General features: G+C 42.8%; 1 protein-coding gene across 18 annotated transcripts in view; it reads right to left on the bottom strand.

Annotated features, from left to right (window-relative positions):
• The window catches only part of LOC107381072 (peripheral plasma membrane protein CASK), a 66,516-nt gene that overhangs the window by 12,184 nt on the left and 36,200 nt on the right, over positions 1-18,132 (bottom strand). For 7 of the 18 annotated variants that reach the window (XM_054743442.2, XM_015952567.3, XM_015952568.3 and 4 more), the window contains exons 6-15: positions 17,917-18,019; positions 13,409-13,587; positions 13,182-13,304; positions 12,963-13,046; positions 12,758-12,857; positions 12,182-12,198; positions 8,785-8,910; positions 8,589-8,666; positions 6,310-6,390; positions 1,904-2,092 (exon numbers count right to left, since the gene is read on the bottom strand). In XM_054743442.2, coding sequence (XP_054599417.1) covers positions 1,904-2,092; positions 6,310-6,390; positions 8,589-8,666; positions 8,785-8,910; positions 12,182-12,198; positions 12,758-12,857; positions 12,963-13,046; positions 13,182-13,304; positions 13,409-13,587; positions 17,917-18,019 — 1,080 coding nt within the window. Of the gene's footprint in view, positions 1-1,903; positions 2,093-6,309; positions 6,391-8,588; positions 8,667-8,784; positions 8,911-12,180; positions 12,199-12,757; positions 12,858-12,962; positions 13,047-13,181; positions 13,305-13,408; positions 13,588-17,916; positions 18,020-18,132 lie in introns of all 18 variants that reach the window. The other 11 variants (XM_015952565.3, XM_054743443.2, XM_015952574.3 and 8 more) reach the window with 5 other exon arrangements.

The following is an 18,132-nucleotide window of genomic DNA, read 5'->3' as shown; positions in this document are numbered from 1 at the left end:
TTCTGGGGACGACTGTGGAACCGCTGGAGGAGATCATGCAAAGAAGGATTCTCCAGAGAATCAAGAAAATGATGGACAACCCTGAGCATTCTCTTCACAAGACTGTCCGACAACGGAAGAGTGTCTTCAGTCAGAGGCTTCTTCAGTTTGGCTGCAACACTGACCGCTACTGGAGATCCTTCCTGCCAACAGCTATTGTAATATACAATAACTCTTTAATGACTTGATTATTATTATTATTCTGAGCTACTACAGCAATCAATTTCCCTCTGGGATTAACATATTATTTTTGAATTGAACTGAATGTAGCAACAGTTTACAGTATTCATCTGGTACTGCAAAGCTGGGCACAGCTCACTTTTGACCCTTTTCCACTAATAACAGGTACCAGGTCACCGTCTCTTTTTTAGTACCAGCTTTGATGAGGTTCCAAGCGCACAAAGCAAGGCCAAAAACGCAGCGTCAGACTGCTGGCCACTGATTGGCTAACGGGTGGAGTTGCCAGTTGCCCCAGAGTGTTTCGTCTTGCTTCCTGTAGTTTTTCGGGGGGGGGGGGGGGGGCTAACAAAAATCACCAACTAAACCAAATGTTCACCACCACAACATGTCTGCCACTGTTGTGTTTTTGTGTCATGTGATCGATGGCCTGCTATTACAAACCCAGCCATTTCTCATCCGTAATGGAAAACCACCCAAACCACGTAGTTGAGTCTAGCCGCGCTGAGTAGGCGCACGTGGAAAAGGGCCATTTCTACACGCAAACACTTCGGTTTATATTGTGTAAATATTTTGGACCAAGCTACACAAGCTTTAAAGCTTATAAGTGATACTACTCTAAAGTACTAAGTAGGTTTTTTTTTACTGTTTTATGTACTTTTATAAAATTGACATTCAAATGCATCACTGACCTTGCTTTAAAGAGCAAGTCACCCCCAAATAAACTTTTTTTGGCTGTTAAACTAAATAAACAAGTGACTAATCGTGCTGCAGACACGTGTCGTCAATAATTTGGCACTTCAGTGCATCTTAGTTAAAATTTAAATATTCTGCCTAAAACTGGCAGTGTTGTGCCATTGTCAGGTAAAAACTCTGCACTGTGTTTTAATTTAAATCTGCCACCGCTATTAGCTAAGAGGTATGCTATGACGTAAACTGGTACATTATGATGTCACAATGCTGTCATGAGCCTGTGTGTGTGTGTGTATTTGTTAAGCTTGGTTTATGCTTGACACATTTACTTTCCGCTTGGTGATGCGGCTCGCGGATGGAACGCGCTTCACAACTTGCAGCGTTTATGGTTCATGCGGCTCGTCTCTGCGGTGAGCCAATATTCTCCCAAACTGTAGGGGGCAGCATGGAGCTCTACGGCATGCATCCAACACTACACCATAGTAGAAGTAAAAATTACTGTTTACAACATGGCATTCCAGCATTTTTTAACAGCGTCCTCATCTTTTCCGACAGTGCGAGCTATTTCTCTCCAAGAATTATTAACAACATGTTGATCACGGTGATCTTTGAGAGCTGAATCATACAAATATCTGCCATACTAGTTCTTGCCGGTCCGCCATGTTTTTCCTCGTCCGACCGTCCGCGTGGTTAGAATATTTCCTAGGTGCGCGTTGCGGAAATTTTGGGCCGTGCGAAGGCGTGGTTGTTAAGATGACGCAACTTTTCCTCGCGGAGCCGTGCGGACCTCGCGGACGTGTCAAGCATAAACCAACCTTTAGCAGCTCCGCCTTCTCGGTCTGCCAGGTAACAGCATTTGTTGCTTTTTTTTTTACATGAAGTGAGAGTGGAGTCAGACTCTGGTAGGGGTTGACTTGCTCTTTAAAGACAGTTTGTGAAATCCTTTTTGACCAAAGTTTTAAAAAAAAACTGCCTAGCAACAATGCTCACACACCATTGGCTCGTCGGTGTTCTTCTGAAACTGGACCAGCCGAACCCTGGTCACGTTCTCCAGGTCCATGTCTCCGTTGGTGCTGTCTGGAGAGTCTCCGTTCAGGTACGGTGAAGTCGGTGGAGGGGTCACCCTCAGCGCCTCGTCGCTGTACACCTCGTGGGCCACAACATCGTGGGTCTGCAGTAGAGCCTGGATGTCCAAAGACAAACATATTTAAACATGCAAACATCTAACACTAAAGCAACGCTTTGTTTAAAGTCAGCTGAGTGAAATGTTTCATTGTTGGTCTGAAAAAATGAGAGCACGTATAATGAACAGATTTTAGAACATGGCCTGCAGGGCAGTATTCCTGGGAAAGTTACTGTCTCCTACAAAGGAAGCTAAACTAGAATTTGGCGTTTGTTTTGGGGCCTTTTTCTTGTACTAAACTATGGCCCTCATACAGAAGTTGCGGGAGATTAATTATGGTGTGCCACAAGGGTCGGTCCTTGGACCTAAACTGTTCATACTATTTATTAATGATCTTGTAAGTGTATCTAAGCTACTCGGTACTGTTTTATTTGCTGATGACGCAACATTGTTCTATTCAGGGTCAGATATTAATGAAGTAACTAGAGTGATGAATGACGAACTGATAAAAGTTAACAACTGGTTTGACATAGACTTTCACTGAATCTTAAAACAAATTTTATATTTTTTAATGACAGAGACAACAAAGATGTAACAATAAAAATAAATGGAATGGACATTCAAAGGGTGAAAGAAACAAAATTTTTAGGAGTCATATTTGATGAAGCCATCACCTGGAAGTCACACTTAGGTTATATCAGAGGTAAAATTGCCAAAGCCATTGCAGTACTACATAAAATTAAGTTTTTACTGAATAGTTCTGGATTGCTGACATCGTATAACTCACTAATTGTTCCATACTTGATTTACTGTGTAGAAATATGGGGATCCACATGTAAAACTCATACACAACCACTGTTTATTCCACAGAAAAGAGCATTGAGAATCATTAATAACAATCACTACAGAGATCCATCCAATCCGTTATTCATCAAATATAAACTACTGAAATTTTATGATCTAGTGAATATGAAAATATTGCAAACAATGTATAACGCTAAAACCAATACGTTACCCACCAACATTCAGAAAATGTTTGAAAAAAAGAGTCAGTAATTATTTCTTAAAAGGAACTGAAGTATTTAAAAAAACAAAATTTAGAACCAGAATGAAGGAAATGACTATATCTGTAAATGGTGTGAGAATATGGAACAACCTTACCAAAGACATAAAGGAATCAAAGTCACTAAATATATTTAAAAAATCTATCAAATCAAGTGTATTACAGAACTACAATAACCTAATTTCAGCTGGTGTCTGATTTAGTCTATAAGTTAAAAGAATATAAAATGAATCTGTTTCGTTTTTTTTTTTTTTTTTGTTTATTGAGAATTGTATGAAGCATTATTAAAAAGTTTGGTTTGTAAATAGGGGCAGATAATATAAGATATTTCTTCCTTCTGCTCCTTTTCATTCAAATTGTTTGGTGTTCATGTTTATGTATGTTTTTTTTTTGTTGTGTTTGTATATGTATATATATAATCTATATCTATATCTATCTATCTATCTATATATATATATTTTTTTTTAACACTTTGAATGAAACAAATAGAGGAAAAAAAAGTACGTAAAACAATATACGATTTAGGCATATCCGCTCTAGAGAACATCTCACACTATCCACAATCCAACATGATTTACTGCTAACAACAGAAAATGTCCTTCAGATGCATCTCTTTCCATCTTTCCCATCACACCTCCGGTAGCACGTACCAGAAAATGTGAAAAGGGCGGCAACTAAAATCCTAAACACTCTTTGGATCTATAGGTTTCATGTGAACGCCATATTTAGAAATGCTGCAGTTTTTGTCAAAAATCTGACAAGTTTGTCGCTTTGTTTGTGTAGCGTACCAAATGCCAACTATTTGGTTATTTGTCCACTGTAAGGTCAGAGGTCATCACACAGAAGTGTCCAGGCTGTTTTGTGTGCCACATGACATCTGTCTGGTCTCCAAACCAGAAGACACACTGCTCTACAACCTTGTTACCAAGAAGGGAAGCCATAATAAAGTCCTTCTCCTGACTCCCTTATCTGAGCCGCAAACCCAAGGTCCCATGCAGAAGACGAGACTTTTACTCTCTGAATAAAGCTCATCTTTCCTGGCTCATAAATGACTTTATGATTTCATATGTGTTATATAATCATATTTTGTTGAATGAACAACATGTTTAAATCCAAAATGTTTTAATAATGTGTCTAATACTCTACATTAATGAATGATGGGTTAAAATGAGTATTTTTCCTGTAATGATTTCATTCAGATCTTAAATTACACCAAATCAGTATTTGTTGATTTTAATCATTTAATTTATCAGTATATTCACACCTCATAATATTATTAATAATGTTTAACAGTTTTGCTTCACATTAAGATAAAACCTCCAAGTATCTGAGGGAAAGAGGGAATGCCTGAAGTATTTTGGTAACGCCTTTAAACTTGTCAAATTGTGATTTGTCTACATTTGTAAACAAAAGTTAATAAAAACAGAGTTCACTCCCTGAGCTAACCAGTTCTTAGCCAGATTACTCGATTAGGCTGAACGGGTGAGCAAAGCGCTTGGAACCATCCTCTCTTTTGACCCCAAGGTCAAAGCCTCTCTGCTACGACTGCGAGTGGTTTCAGACGCTACAACGCCTCAGATGGGCAACGTCTAACTAGCAGACCCTGGTAGCGTCTTCTGGCCGGTGATAACTGAATTTAAGGGGCGCTACGACTGAGATTCCTGGAACCACTTCATCTGGTGACATCACCAATCTGACTGCCTTTCCTCTGGACCGCTCAAGAGCTGCCATCCAACAGGGGTACCTGCACACTGGTGTCAGATGGGTTTATGAATAATCTATAGCTCGTTAAACCCCACAGTCAAACTGGTTTTTAAACCCAGACATCACAAATCTCTCAGATACTTAATAAGATTTTGCTACAAAACATCTAGCTTACGTTCCGTCATTCATCATAATTTGTCATGTATGATCATTAGTTTACAAATATAGAATTAAATTCATTTTTATAAACTATATCCTTGACTTTGTCTGAGTTAATGTGAAGTGTGTTCTCTGAATAATCCAAAGAACCTAAGACAATAAATCAAATATTAAAAGACCAATCAGATTGATTATTCATATTTATATGGAATATCACATCTTATTGATCATTTTATAATATATAGCGACCTCTATAATGCTACATTAGCACTCTTATATTAGACCAACAACTTACTTGATCTGACAGGTCAAAAGCCCCCCCCCCCCCCCCCCCCCGGTCAAATCCTCATGGTGCCACCCCCAACTCTGGGATGTGCAGAGCCAACCAATTGTGCAGTAGTTTATTGATGATAAATGCTTCAAACAGCCAATAGAACTGGGAAAACCCAAAACCTTGTGGTCTGCTTCAAGAAACTGATCAAGAACAATTGTGATTGGTGGATTGCTGCGTGTCCCGAACCCTCAATGTTAGATGAGAACACAATGTTAGTTTGCTTCTGACATCACAGAAGGACCTGCGATGTGACGATCATGCACCCGCACTTGCAAAGTCGATGCTCAAGCATTACATCGTTCAGCTGTGGTTAACGCAAGAGACTCTAAGGTATGATCAGATACACGACGACATCCGCTTTGCTGAGCGGATGTCGTCGTGTATCTGACAAACGGCACCAAACAGCAAAGTTCTGCATAAACCGAGGCGTATTTTTCCCCACGTGCTGCCTAAATCCCACCATGCTCGTTCCACTGGCAGCAGAGGCTGGATGAAAATCCCAACCAGTCAGGTCAGAGAGCAGAGCGGGCTAATTGGATTGAACCAAATCTGAGACGTCCAGCTCCTGAAAGTGTCACACACTGAATCAGCAGCAGGAAACACCTTCCAGCGCCTGACATTTGAGCTGCCGCTAAGAGAACCAGTCCACAAACCGAACCTCACAACAAAACCAGGCTTGTTTCATAACGATCGGAGACACAAAACCGAGCTGCGTGTGGTAATTATACCTCTTCTGTTCCAGCGCCCAGCAGTGTCCTCTACATCTGTCTCTGATTTAACCTCCTCCAATCAGCGCGGTGGTCCCGATTCCAAACTAGCGTATCAAACGCATCATTCTGAGGTTTTGTTGTGATGCTTCCATGTGTGCGCCGTGTTCCTCTGAACGTGTCTATCCCTGCCTGAAGGCTCTCCAGGCTCAGGTGCTAAGCAGCTTTGTTACCGAGGGGGTTAGGTGGATCGTCTCTGTCGCACACATGAAAAGCACCACTCTACATGAAGGTGTGTGTCATGTCCCACCATGAAGTGTGGCTGTGTGAGGATCCTCCGGAGCTCCCTGGCTTCCATGTTCTCCGGGTAACAGGAAATGGTTTCCAGTACCTGAAAAAGGGAAACACGATGGTTTTTTCTACCTTTTCACATGAGAATAATGTCCTGGCTTTCATCAAATGTTTTTAGGCATTTTAGAGCATGAATTGTTGTTTTCATGCTTAGATCTGGCTCTGCTCTCTCAAAACACACTCAAAAGGTTCCCTCATGTGTTCAAATATGTTTTATTTGCTTTTAGATTCAGATAAATGTTCCTCTCCTGTGGAATTGTCCATGAAGAAGAAGAAGAAGAAGAAGAAGAAGAAGAAGAAAATATCATTTCTATAGCTTCTCTCAAGATAAAAATCACGAGGCGCTTCACAAAAACAAAAATTGTAAAAATATAAAAAAGCATTTAGAAGATGTTTAAAAATATATTTAAAAGGAGCAAAACAGACAACTGTGATTAAAAAAATGTTAAGAAAGAGAGAGTGAATAGGAAAGAGGGAAATCAGTGGATCCTGAGGAAGGTGGAATAGGTGGAGAGCAGAATAAAGAGAGAGTGGTGAAGAAGGTCTTACAAAAGCCAGCTGGAACAAGTGAGTCTTCAGCTGCTTTTTGAAGGAGACCACTGAGTCCACTGATCTCAGGCTCAGGGGGAGAGAGTTCCAGAGTCTGGGGGCCACAGCAGCAAATTATCTGTCACCTTTGGTCTTTAGCCTGGTGCTGCACAACCAGTAGGCTTTGGTCACTGGACCTCAAGGACCTGCTGGGGGTGTAGGGACTAAGAAGATCACCAATGTATGATGGTGCTTGTCCATGTAAGGCCCTATAGACCAGAACCAGGATCTTGAAATGAACTCTGAAGTTGACTGGCAGCCAGTGAAGCTGGAGGAGAAGCGGGGTGATGTGGGTGTGTTTGGAGGACTTGGTCAGAAGCCGAGCACAGGCATTCTGAACCACCTGTAGACGGTTCAGGGAGGTTCTGCTCAGACACGTGAAAAGAGAGTTACAGTAGTCTAAGAGTGAGGAGATGAAGGTGTGGAGAACTGTCTCAAGTTCAGAGCGGGACAGAATGGGACTCAGTTTAGCAAAGTTCCTGAGATGGAAGAAGGAAGAGCGAACAAGAGAACTGACACGAGAATCCAGGGTGAGAGCTGGGTCAAAGGTCACACCAAGATTCCTGACAGAAGGTTTGGTGTGGGAAGCAAGCTGACCAAGAGAGTCTCTGACTTTGGGAACCAGCTTGTCTGGGGCACAGATGAGGATCTCAGTCTTATCTTCATTCAGCTGTAGAAAGCTCCCAGCCACCCAGGTTCTGATAGAGTCTAAGCAGGTGTGTAACAGCTGCAGCTTAGACATATGGGGCTTAAAGGAGATGTACAGCTGGATGTCATCTGCATAAAGATGGTAGGAGATTCCTTTGAAGGAGCTCAGGATGTGCTGAAGAGGAAGCAGATAGAGGAAGAAAAGCAGAGGCCCCAGCACAGAACCTTGTGGGACACCATGGGTAAGAGAGGTGGTGGAGGACCTAAACTTGGCTCTTGGATTAATGGAAGATGATCCTGTCAAAAGTCTCCCAGCCAATCAGAAGCCAGATATGACCAATGAGCTTGTTTTATTAACATACTCAATAGGGAGCCTAAGTCACGCCCATCTACTTCCGGACCACGGGTCCCCGGAAGAACGGAAAAAGGGATGCTAGTCAATGGGGCTAAAAATGCTATTTTCTAATTCTGCTTGTTTTGTGTCACGGATTTCACATGTGATGTCCGTGAATTTTAATGAAGCATTTTGATACCAAGAAAGCACTTATTTTTGGTTTTGTGTAAAAATAAGTCCGGGACTACACATCGAACCAGACACGGAGAAAACCAGAGCACAGGTGGGCAGGTCTGCTATAAAATGACAAAAACATTAAGCTAAGTGTTAATAAATGAACAGAAGGCCTAGCATTTCGCCCAGATTATTTTATGTTGAGAGATTATCGCATTAAAGCTATTCTGGTCAAATCTCAAAAACATTGTGATCTCAGCCATATTGTAACGTGTCAAGTAATGAATGCGCAGTATGTGTAGGGGTCTATAAAGATCAGTGAGTTTTTGCCATTTATGTTTTTCTAAGAGGTCAGCTTGATGTTATGACCACAGACAAAAAACATTATAACCTGCTTTCATTGGTGTGACGCAAAGCCAAGATTCATGAGGATTTCAACTCTCTGCTCCTTCCTCAAAACGGGGTCATTGTGACACTTTGAGACGTTTCCTCACCTCTTTGGCTCTTTGCACTCCATCACTTGGAGGATTCCTGATCTGAGGAGACGACCTGGTGTTGATTTTATCATAAAGCTGAAAGAAAAAACCACCAACAAACACCTGATTAGGCCAAAGAAACCATCATGATTTACTTATGTTTAGTCCTGACACCTAATGCATAGTTTTGGTGTTCCAGATGAAGCCAACGCACATCTAACAGGGTGTGCAGGTGCTGGTCCTGGAAGACACTGTGCAGAAAGTCCATGTCCTTCTCACTGCAGTCCGTCAATGCATGAATCTCCTCAAGGCTGTCCAAAACCTGTGATACTGCCCCTGTACACACACACACACACACACACACACACACACACACACACGGAGATCAGTTTCATGCTAAACTAAACCGAACCTCGACCACAAAAACAGTCATGAGCACATCAAGCAACCACTACGTGAAACACAAACACTGAACTTATCCACAGAAACACAACCATAAACAGGCAAAACAAAAGGAGAAATAACACACACACAGTCACAACACACACACACACACACAGAGAGAGAACTATTTAACCCTGAGTACCTGCTGCATCGCCCAAACATGCAGCAAAACCAGAGAAACAGCATCAACAGAACGTCAGAGGAAAGTCACTTCAGAAAGTCAGTGTGTGAAAGATGGATTATGGGTAATTGACGCAAGAGATGTGAATTAAAAATGTGTGTGGATGTGAGACGAGAGTAGACATGTGTGAGGGGAATGTGGATGAACTGTAGGACAAAATGAAACGCGAATCTTGCTTGAACGTTTCCAGACTCTAAAGAGTGAGAGCGGTGCTGCGGGGTGAACTTCCTGTCTTCGAAGCAGTGATGGAGTCACGTCTCATCTCGCAACCTGCTTTGTTTTACTGGAGGGGAACGAGGGATTTCTGAGAGCCATTTTGGCTAAATTAGCATCCGCTCATCACGGATACGTAACTTTTAAAAGCAACGATTGGGTAGATGGGTTTGAATTCATTATGGATTTTCTTTCCTCAAAGGCCTTTTAACTTGATGAGGCTTTTAAACTCTTCGCTGATGATCGACTGCAGCTGCTCGTTTCCCGTGGGAAAGCCCTTGTAGATGTACGGATATACCTGCAAACTTGGGAGCTGTGAAAAAGGTGGCAGCTAAGTGCCGACTGGTCTGATGAGTTGGTTGTGATTAAATGTTTGCTGTATTACTTCAGTAACCCTACAATGGCTACACTCCTACTTATCCGATAGGAGTTTTTGTGTCAGTGTAGGTGAAACCTCCTCGACCTGGGCGAGGCTCAAGTGGGGTGTGCCACAGGGGTCTGTACTGGGTCCGCTTCTTTTTGCCATCTACTTTCTACCGTTGGGGAATCTTCTTCGGCGGTTCGGCAAGCGTTTTCATTTTTATGCTGACGACTGTCAGATCTACCTCCCCCTTCAGCAGGGTGTCGATGGGTCAATATCAAAGCTTGTAGATGCCTTACCCCCAAATTCCACTACCTCCGCTCCGCTCCGACATGAACGCCGGAGCAAAATCGGTCCCGTTGTAGTCAATCAGAGCAATTCCACTACTGTGGCTGTGCTCCGGCAGTGCGGCGCCGTGCGCCGCCCTCTGTTCCGGCGTCCGGCAAAAATAGAATCGATCCTATTTTCGCCGGACGCCGGAGCACCTCCGCAGTAAATGGACAGAAATCACAACCGCCCAACAGGAAAAGGAGCAAGCACAACTTCCGTTTTTCACAATAAATCGATAAACAAAATGCGTTTTTTGTTTCATATGCACAGGTTTAACAACTTTTAACAACTATCAATGGCGGCTGAACTTTAAATGCACAAAAGTAAGCCATAAATACAGTTTCCACTATCAAAGTAGTCACACTTTGTTGATCCAAACACTGCTGATCTCTCAACACAAATGATAGGCAGATTAAACAGTTCATTTCGATGCTTCTCCCACACAACGGGTGTTTGGATCTAACTTCCGCGTTTATTGCTCGGACTGTATCGCAAGATCTCGAAAATCCCGCGCATGCTTGTTTGCCCACCTCAGGTCTCCGCACCGGAGCGGAGCCGTTGTAGAGCGGGTAGCAGTAAAAATTGAGTTCGGAAGCGAGCGGCTGCGGAAGGTGGGGGCGGACCGGAGCGGAGGTAGTGGAATTTGGGGGTTAGAGGATGTGCGCTCCTGGATGGCTACAAACGTTTTACATCTGAATGACGCTAAGACTGAATTGATTGTACTTAGCCCTGGCATGCCTACACACCCATGCGATGCTGTGAATCTGGGCCCTTTAGCATCCAACATGAAGACCACCATCCGAAATTTGGGAGTGCAACTGGACTCAGCCCTTAAATTTGATGCGCAAATCAACCAGGTTGTGCGATCGTGTTTTTTTAACTTACGCCGTCTAGCCAGAATTAAGCCCCTGCTGTCCAAAGTACATTTAGCGACTGTCACACATGCCTGTCACCGGCCTTAGTCAGGGTGCGGTAGCACGCTTGCAGTTAGTACAAAACTCAGCCGCTATGTTCGTGACAGGCACTAGGCGCAGGGAACATATCACCCCTGTGTTGGCATCCCTTCATTGGCCGCCTGTACAATACAGGGCAACATTCAAGGTCTTGGTACTGGCATACAAGGCCTTACACGGAACTGCTCCAGCATATCTTGGCAACCTTTTGCATAGACATGCCCCCTCGCGGACCCGTAGCTCAGCCGGCAGGGAGCTGTTGATCGTTCCATGCACTAAGTGCAGGTCATGGGGGGACAGTGCATTCTCTGTGTTGGCAACTGCACTTTGGAACCAGTTGCCTTTGGTGGTGCGTCAGTCACCTTCACCTACATCCACAGGTGGCGGCCACTCTGAAGTTGCAAGTGCAATATTCTGGCCACAGAGGGCGTTGGGGGTCTGAGTGACGTTTCATTAACCCTGTAAAGGGTCATTTTAGCACATATTGGCTCAAGAAAATGATTTAAAATATGAAAAAGGACCCAGCATATGCCGTACTGGTTTATATCGGTATCGTAAATAAGGAAGCAGACGATATCAGATATCGGTAAAAAAAAGCCAACATCGAGCATCCCTAGTCGATTTAAATACTAGTGTAGATGTTTGTGTATATCTGATCCAGAACAAAGAATGAGAACCCAATTATACTCAAATCTGTGCACTCAAACTTAAAATCAGGTTTTTATTCACGTTCCAGTCTGGAAAAAGGACGATTCAGACCCGTTATTAAAAGCCATCAGTGCCCTCGATGATGAAAACTTCCACTTGTAAATATTTATTTAGGCCTCTGAGCTGAAAGCACCAAGAGAACAAGCTGCTTTTAAAGGGAGTCAAACCCGCTGACGTGCATCAATCTGATGTGGTTTCCTCTGAAAACTAGCAAGTACAGCTAACCAACGAGGTGCTCTCTAAAGGTCAAAGGGCAGCTCTGGGATTGAATCATTTCTCAAAGGGGAACAATGACAGAAGGATCATCATCATCATTCAACACAAAGGGGAAGAAAAGAAGAAAAACGCAGCTACAAAGCAAGTGATGTAATGATGAGATCATACAAAAATATAACAATGAGTGGGGATGGGGATACGTACTTTCAGCAGCTAGCAGTCCTAGAGACAGCAGAGCAGAAAAAAAACACCACAGAAAGAGAGAGGCTGAGATTAGAGGAAGGTTGCTGCAAACAGAGCTCAACACCTCAGATTTAGAGAGGAAGGGGCCGAAAATACAGAAGAGTCAGAGGAAGGATCTACAACGAGGTATGTCTGGACGCCTGAGGCTGCAGAAATCAGCCAGTCACCAGGAAGCACGGCTGCAGCGGCGTGCTTGTGTCAGCAGAACCGCTGGTGCTTTCAAAGTTCTGTCTGCAGCAGAACGGCTCGCAGCTGCGCTGAAACACGCGGCCGATAAGAGCCAGCAGCAGCAGCAGCGTCCTTATCGTAGGAAGTGAAAGTTTACAGATGAGACAGAGAAGTCAGGTCGTTGAGCAACATCTGTCTTCATCGTAACAGAGGAAATCCGACACAGACGGCCGTCTCCAACGGGAACCGAACCTGAAAACTCTTTAATCGCTGAAATTACATCATGATGTCTGAATAAAAGGCTTAATAATAATGTGTTGTCAAAACCTTTCGGGGTGTTTTCTTCACCTGATGGGAAGCTGAGGGTTACCTGAGGAGGTTGGGTCATCCGAGAAGTCGTGGAGCTCCTCAGGAGGATCCCCGTAGTAGGAGTTAAACTTGTGGCTGGAAACAGCAGCCAGCACTGCACCCTGGAAAACACACGTGTGTTTTTAGACATGTTTGGAGGAAACGCCTCAAAACCAAATGACCAAACGTTAAAAAGAGACCACAGAATCTGTCACAGGGCGGCTAACCTTCAGCTTCCTCCTGGCGTTGAACTTCCTCAGCTGCTCCACCGTTTCAGGCAGGTGGATCTTGTAGGCGTACCTGTCCCTCTCCTGCAGGTGGAGAAGTCGGAAACATCAATGTGCTTATCACAAACCAGGGGATGTGGGGTGTAGTGTGACAGATGAGAAAGCAAAGCTGTGGCTTTGAGCCAGCTGGGGTAAAGGTGGCTGCGACTCATCTCTAACCTTCAGCCAGGGGTGGTTCAGGGCCTCGTAGACGGTGATCCTCTCTGCGGGGTCTAGCATCAGCATGCGTCTCACCAGGTCCTTGGCGCTCTCTGAAATGTGGGCCCACTGGCGCGGATTCATCTGCACAAAGATCAGCACTTTTGTAGAATTGTACAAAGCTCTCCTGAGTCTAAGCTAGCGACAAAATGAAGTGCAGCGAATGAGAGAAATGGTTTGATCACCACCACCTTGTATTTCCCCTTAATGATGGCCTCGAACAAGCGCTCCTTGGTGCCATAGAAGGGCAGGCAACCAGAGAGGAGGATGAAGAGGATGACTCCACACCCCCAAACGTCCACGGGCTTGCCGTACGGCTCCCTCTTCACCACCTCGGGGGCCATGAAGTGAGGCGTGCCAACACGACCTGAGGAGATTAGTTTGTATATTAGCCACCAAGAGGAACTGAGAGTGGAAATGAAACTAGTAACAGCCTGGCATCAGGGTCCGTAGAGCGTGAAATTACAACAACTTTAATTTGTGATTCTGTTAAATGGTTGGATTATAAAACAAATGAAATTCGGTTCACTGGTATTTTATCATTTATTATGGCTACCAGAACAAACGTTGGAAGTAACACCTAGACATCGCTCTTGGACTGCTGAAACTAATATTGGACAACTTTGTTTCCAGGAAAAACCACTCCGTTTTCTAGTATTTGTACTTTGTAGGAAGTAATGAGAAAGTCCTAAACAACTTGGAGAACAAAAAGGAAAAATATATATAAAAAGATACTTTGTAATGAACCACAGCCTCCCCTTTAACAAACCTTGGTTCACCTGGATAAAGTTCAATTTTTAATATGTTTTACTTGTTATATTAAACATTAGTATATCAATGATTTCCAAATCTTCTCCACTGGGCCTCCCTTTGTCGCACAACACCCCCTCCTTGAGCACACTTGCATACACACACACTTTGTTTTATTTACATTTTTTTCACATCGTAAAGCTTTTTTGAACGACTGGACAAATGACAGTAAACTGCGATAATATATAACAGGTTGCAATTAAATAAACTACAACCTATTTTAAGTATCAGAAAATCAAACCACCTTTACAGAGTTACTAAACATTTCTGCTCAACCCTCATCTCTGCAAGAGAGGGTCGAGGATTTTACACTAATTTATAAAAGTTGGATGTCATCTGCATAAAGATGGTGGCAGATTCCTTTAAAGGAACTCAGGACGTGCTGAAGAGGAAGCAGATAGAGGAGGAAGAATAGAGGCCCCAGCACAGAGCCTTGTGGGACACCATGGGTGAGGGATGTGGTGGAGGACCAAAACTTGGAGATGTCCAGCAGGACCAGAACAGAAAAGTCCTCTGCATCACTGTGGGTCAGAAGGTCATTAGAGACCCTAAGAAGAGCTGTTTCAGTAGAATGAGCTCTACGCAAACCTGACTGTAAGCAATCATAGGTGTTCAGTTCATTAAGAACAGCTGTTAGATGTTTAGCCACAACCTTTTCCAAGATCTTGGAGATGAACGGAAGTTTAGAGATGGGTCTGAAGCTGCTATGGAGAGAGGGGTCAAGACTGGGATTTTTAGGAGGAGAGTGAATTACAGCATTCTAAAAGGGGGACCTGACCAGAAACCAGAGAAGCGTTAATTACAGAGAGCACGCTGGAGCCGATGGACTGAAAAGCATTCTTAAACAAAGATTAGTAAGATGTCAAGGGGGCATGCAGAGGTCTTCATAGAGTTAACTCGTTTGGTTAGCTCAGGCAGAAACAGGAGCAAAACTATCTAGAATGACGGGCCGGGTTTGGGTCGGAACAGAGATAAAGCTGAATTAGAGATGCTAGATCTAACCTTACTGACTTAGTCCACAAAATAAGTTGGGGGGGGGGGGGGGGGGTAATGCCCATCAGAGTGAAAGGAGGCTGTAGGTAAAGCAGGAGAAACAATGCTGCTGATCAACACCTTGGGATTCCCTTTGCTCCAAGACACCAGGTTGAAGAAACATGCAACCCTCGCATCTCTGACCACAGATTTAAAGATTTGCAATTCATCATTGTTTTCAAAAAATGTGTAATATGTATATGTACATAGAACAAGTGTCGCAAAAAAGATTGCTGATTTGATGTGGAAGTTTGCAATGTCCCGTCGCTAATAAAAAACGATGGCCGACGGTTGAATAATTCCTTTAATCACCTAACCTTAGTATATTCTGATATTCTAATATATCAGAAAACTATTTATTCAGAGGCAAAACTGTCATTATTTACAAAAACATGGCATAAAGAAATGAGGAAACTATCAGGAGTGCATGAACATTTGCTGTCCGTGGTTTTTTGTGTATGCATGGATGACTGAGGCTGTTGGATGTTTGTTGTCAAACTGGACCCTTCGGTGAGATTGCTCCGATTGGCTGCTCAGCCAGGGGTGTTACTGCTGAAAGGAAACAAGTGAGTGGATGGCAACAAATGTCACGAGCAGAACTTATTCTTAGCTCTCCAAAAGGAGGAACCGCTTCGAGAAGAACAAGCAGCTTTGTTTGATTGTTGCGTGTTTAAAGGACATGTTTCAGCTTTACGTGCGTCTGAGGGTGTTCTTTTTATAATTTTAACCCCATTTCAGAGGGAGTTGATGCTTTTTTGAGCACGGCCTTGAAAGAAAAGGTTGTTTGAATTTTGTAAACCAGTGAATGAAATCAAGTTGGAAACAAAGATATTATGAAACCATTCCTTAATTGTAACAACAGTAGTTTTTAACGGATTAATCTACTGGATTGGGTTGGGCAACATTATAACTCAAAACCTTTAAATTTAATTAAAAGTTAACTTAATTTATATGGAATTACATTTATAAACAGTAAAGATTTACTCAAGTGGATTATTTTCTATTTAGTCAAATTAAATGAACAACTTTAACTAAAATTAGCATCATCATGAGGGTAAGAAGGGCAGAATAATGAAGCTTGAAAATCGATATTTTAAGGTTTTATAACTAATTTGCCCATTTTTCTTTATTCTTACCTTATTTCTTTTATCCCTTCCTACATTAAAGTTCTTTGGTAACACTTTAAAATAAGGGTCCCTTTAGTTATGTAACTTGGCGCATTATTAAGCATTAATATACTATTAAAGTAACAACTGCTTTATATAAACGTTAATATTAAGTAATGCATTATTAAGCAAAACACCCCTCACGTCTTTGTCCTAACCTTAAGGACAATTCGTAGTTAATATCGTGGAAGTTAATAGAGGGATCCTTTGTTTATTAATGCTTAATAATGCATCAAGTAACGTTAGTAAAGGGAACCTTATTTTAAAGTGTTATCAAATCTTTTATTAAAGTTTAGCAGTTGACAGAAAGTTATACTTTAAAAGTTTAAACTAGCATTTTGTTTATGTTGTTTTCACACTACTGTATTTTGTATTGTTAGGGTTATGGTAATTAATAATTGGACTACATATACAAACGATGCACAGAACTGTGGGTTTTTTTTGTCTAATTTTTCTCGATGTGTCTGTTGTTGCTATAGGGCCCACGGTTTTCTCTCAAATCTCTTCAGCGTGTGCATCCTAAAGCTCGTACCAGTGTTAATTTCGGGAAAAATTTCCATTCTGACTAAAATTCTTCTTAAATCTTGTCACAATTTAGTCGTCCAATTTGCTTTAATTTTACTCCTATTTTTGTCGACTATGTAATTTTTTTTAACTTCTGATGCAATAATTTTCACCTTCCGTAAAGAAAACATTAATTACACCTACCTGAAACGGTAAAGAAACGTAAAAAATCACCGAACGGATTTAGAAACAGAACATAGGGTTACGTTATGTAAACCCCGGTTCTTTGATACCAGAGTGATGTGTTTCACCAACAATTCCCTTCTTGCATTAACGGTAAGAAACCTTACTAATGAGTAGGAGGGGTTGGTCGGCCGTGGATATACTGGGTGGGCGGAGCCTGGGCACGGCACAACTGGTCTGTCAGGGACAGACGTGATGTCAGTGGAGCTTCCGTAGTTGGTCACGCCAGGGCGATTCCCATAGTGAAACACCTCACTCTGTTATCAAAGAACCGGGGTTTACCTAACTTAACCCTACGTTACTCTAACAATACTACAAGAAGGTTAATTAAAGGGAACGATTGTTTTCAGGTGTATTTATTAGTTTCCCCTGCACTAATTGGCTTCAGCTGAGGAAACTGAGGATGCCAACCATGATGGTGGTCCAGTTCTACACGCCCACCATTGAGTCTATCCTCACTTCCTCCATCGCTGTGTGGTTTGCTGGGGAAACTGCCAGGGACAGGCCTGCAGCGTGTGCTTTCAGCGGAAAAGGCGATCGGTTGTAGCCTCCCATTGATCCACAAGCTGCATGCCTCCAGAGCTCTGAGGCGTGCAGGTCTCGTCCTGGTCATGGACTGTTTAGACCACTCCCCTCAGGCGTGAGGTTCAAGTCCACTCGGTACAAAACCTCATGCCACATAAACAACGTCCTACCCTCTGCTGTAGGACTTCTGAACACCAAATAACCATACAATCTTTTTTTGATGCATCCTATTTTTCTATTACTTTACTTGTATGTTTGCACCAGTCCGCCAAAGCTAATTAACCAAGGCCGCCTGAACGTTATCCCCTCACAAAACCACCACTAGAACACAAAAAGCTTCAATAATTACATACAGACCAAGTTAAGTAAATAATTGCTTTTGTTTGTTTGTTTTTTTTACGAGTGTGCGCCCGTACCTCCAGCTACTAAACCGGACTCTCCCAGCTGTATGGCCACACCGAATCCACCCAGCTTGACTGGAGCAGAGTTCTCTTTTGAGGCCAGAAGCACGCAGTGAGGCTGCAGGGGAAGAAAAGCAGATCAAAGTGCACGTTAAATACGGGGACGATCTCTTAAATTCAAACCTGCAGACAGCCGTTCTGCACAAATCAACAGGTTCCTCTACGTTTGCA

This window comes from Nothobranchius furzeri, chromosome 14, assembly GCF_043380555.1.
Source record: "Nothobranchius furzeri strain GRZ-AD chromosome 14, NfurGRZ-RIMD1, whole genome shotgun sequence".
Classification (NCBI taxonomy): domain Eukaryota; kingdom Metazoa; phylum Chordata; class Actinopteri; order Cyprinodontiformes; family Nothobranchiidae; genus Nothobranchius; species Nothobranchius furzeri.
Note: the sequence above shows the minus strand (reverse complement) of the source record. Positions and strands in the feature narration are given on the sequence as shown.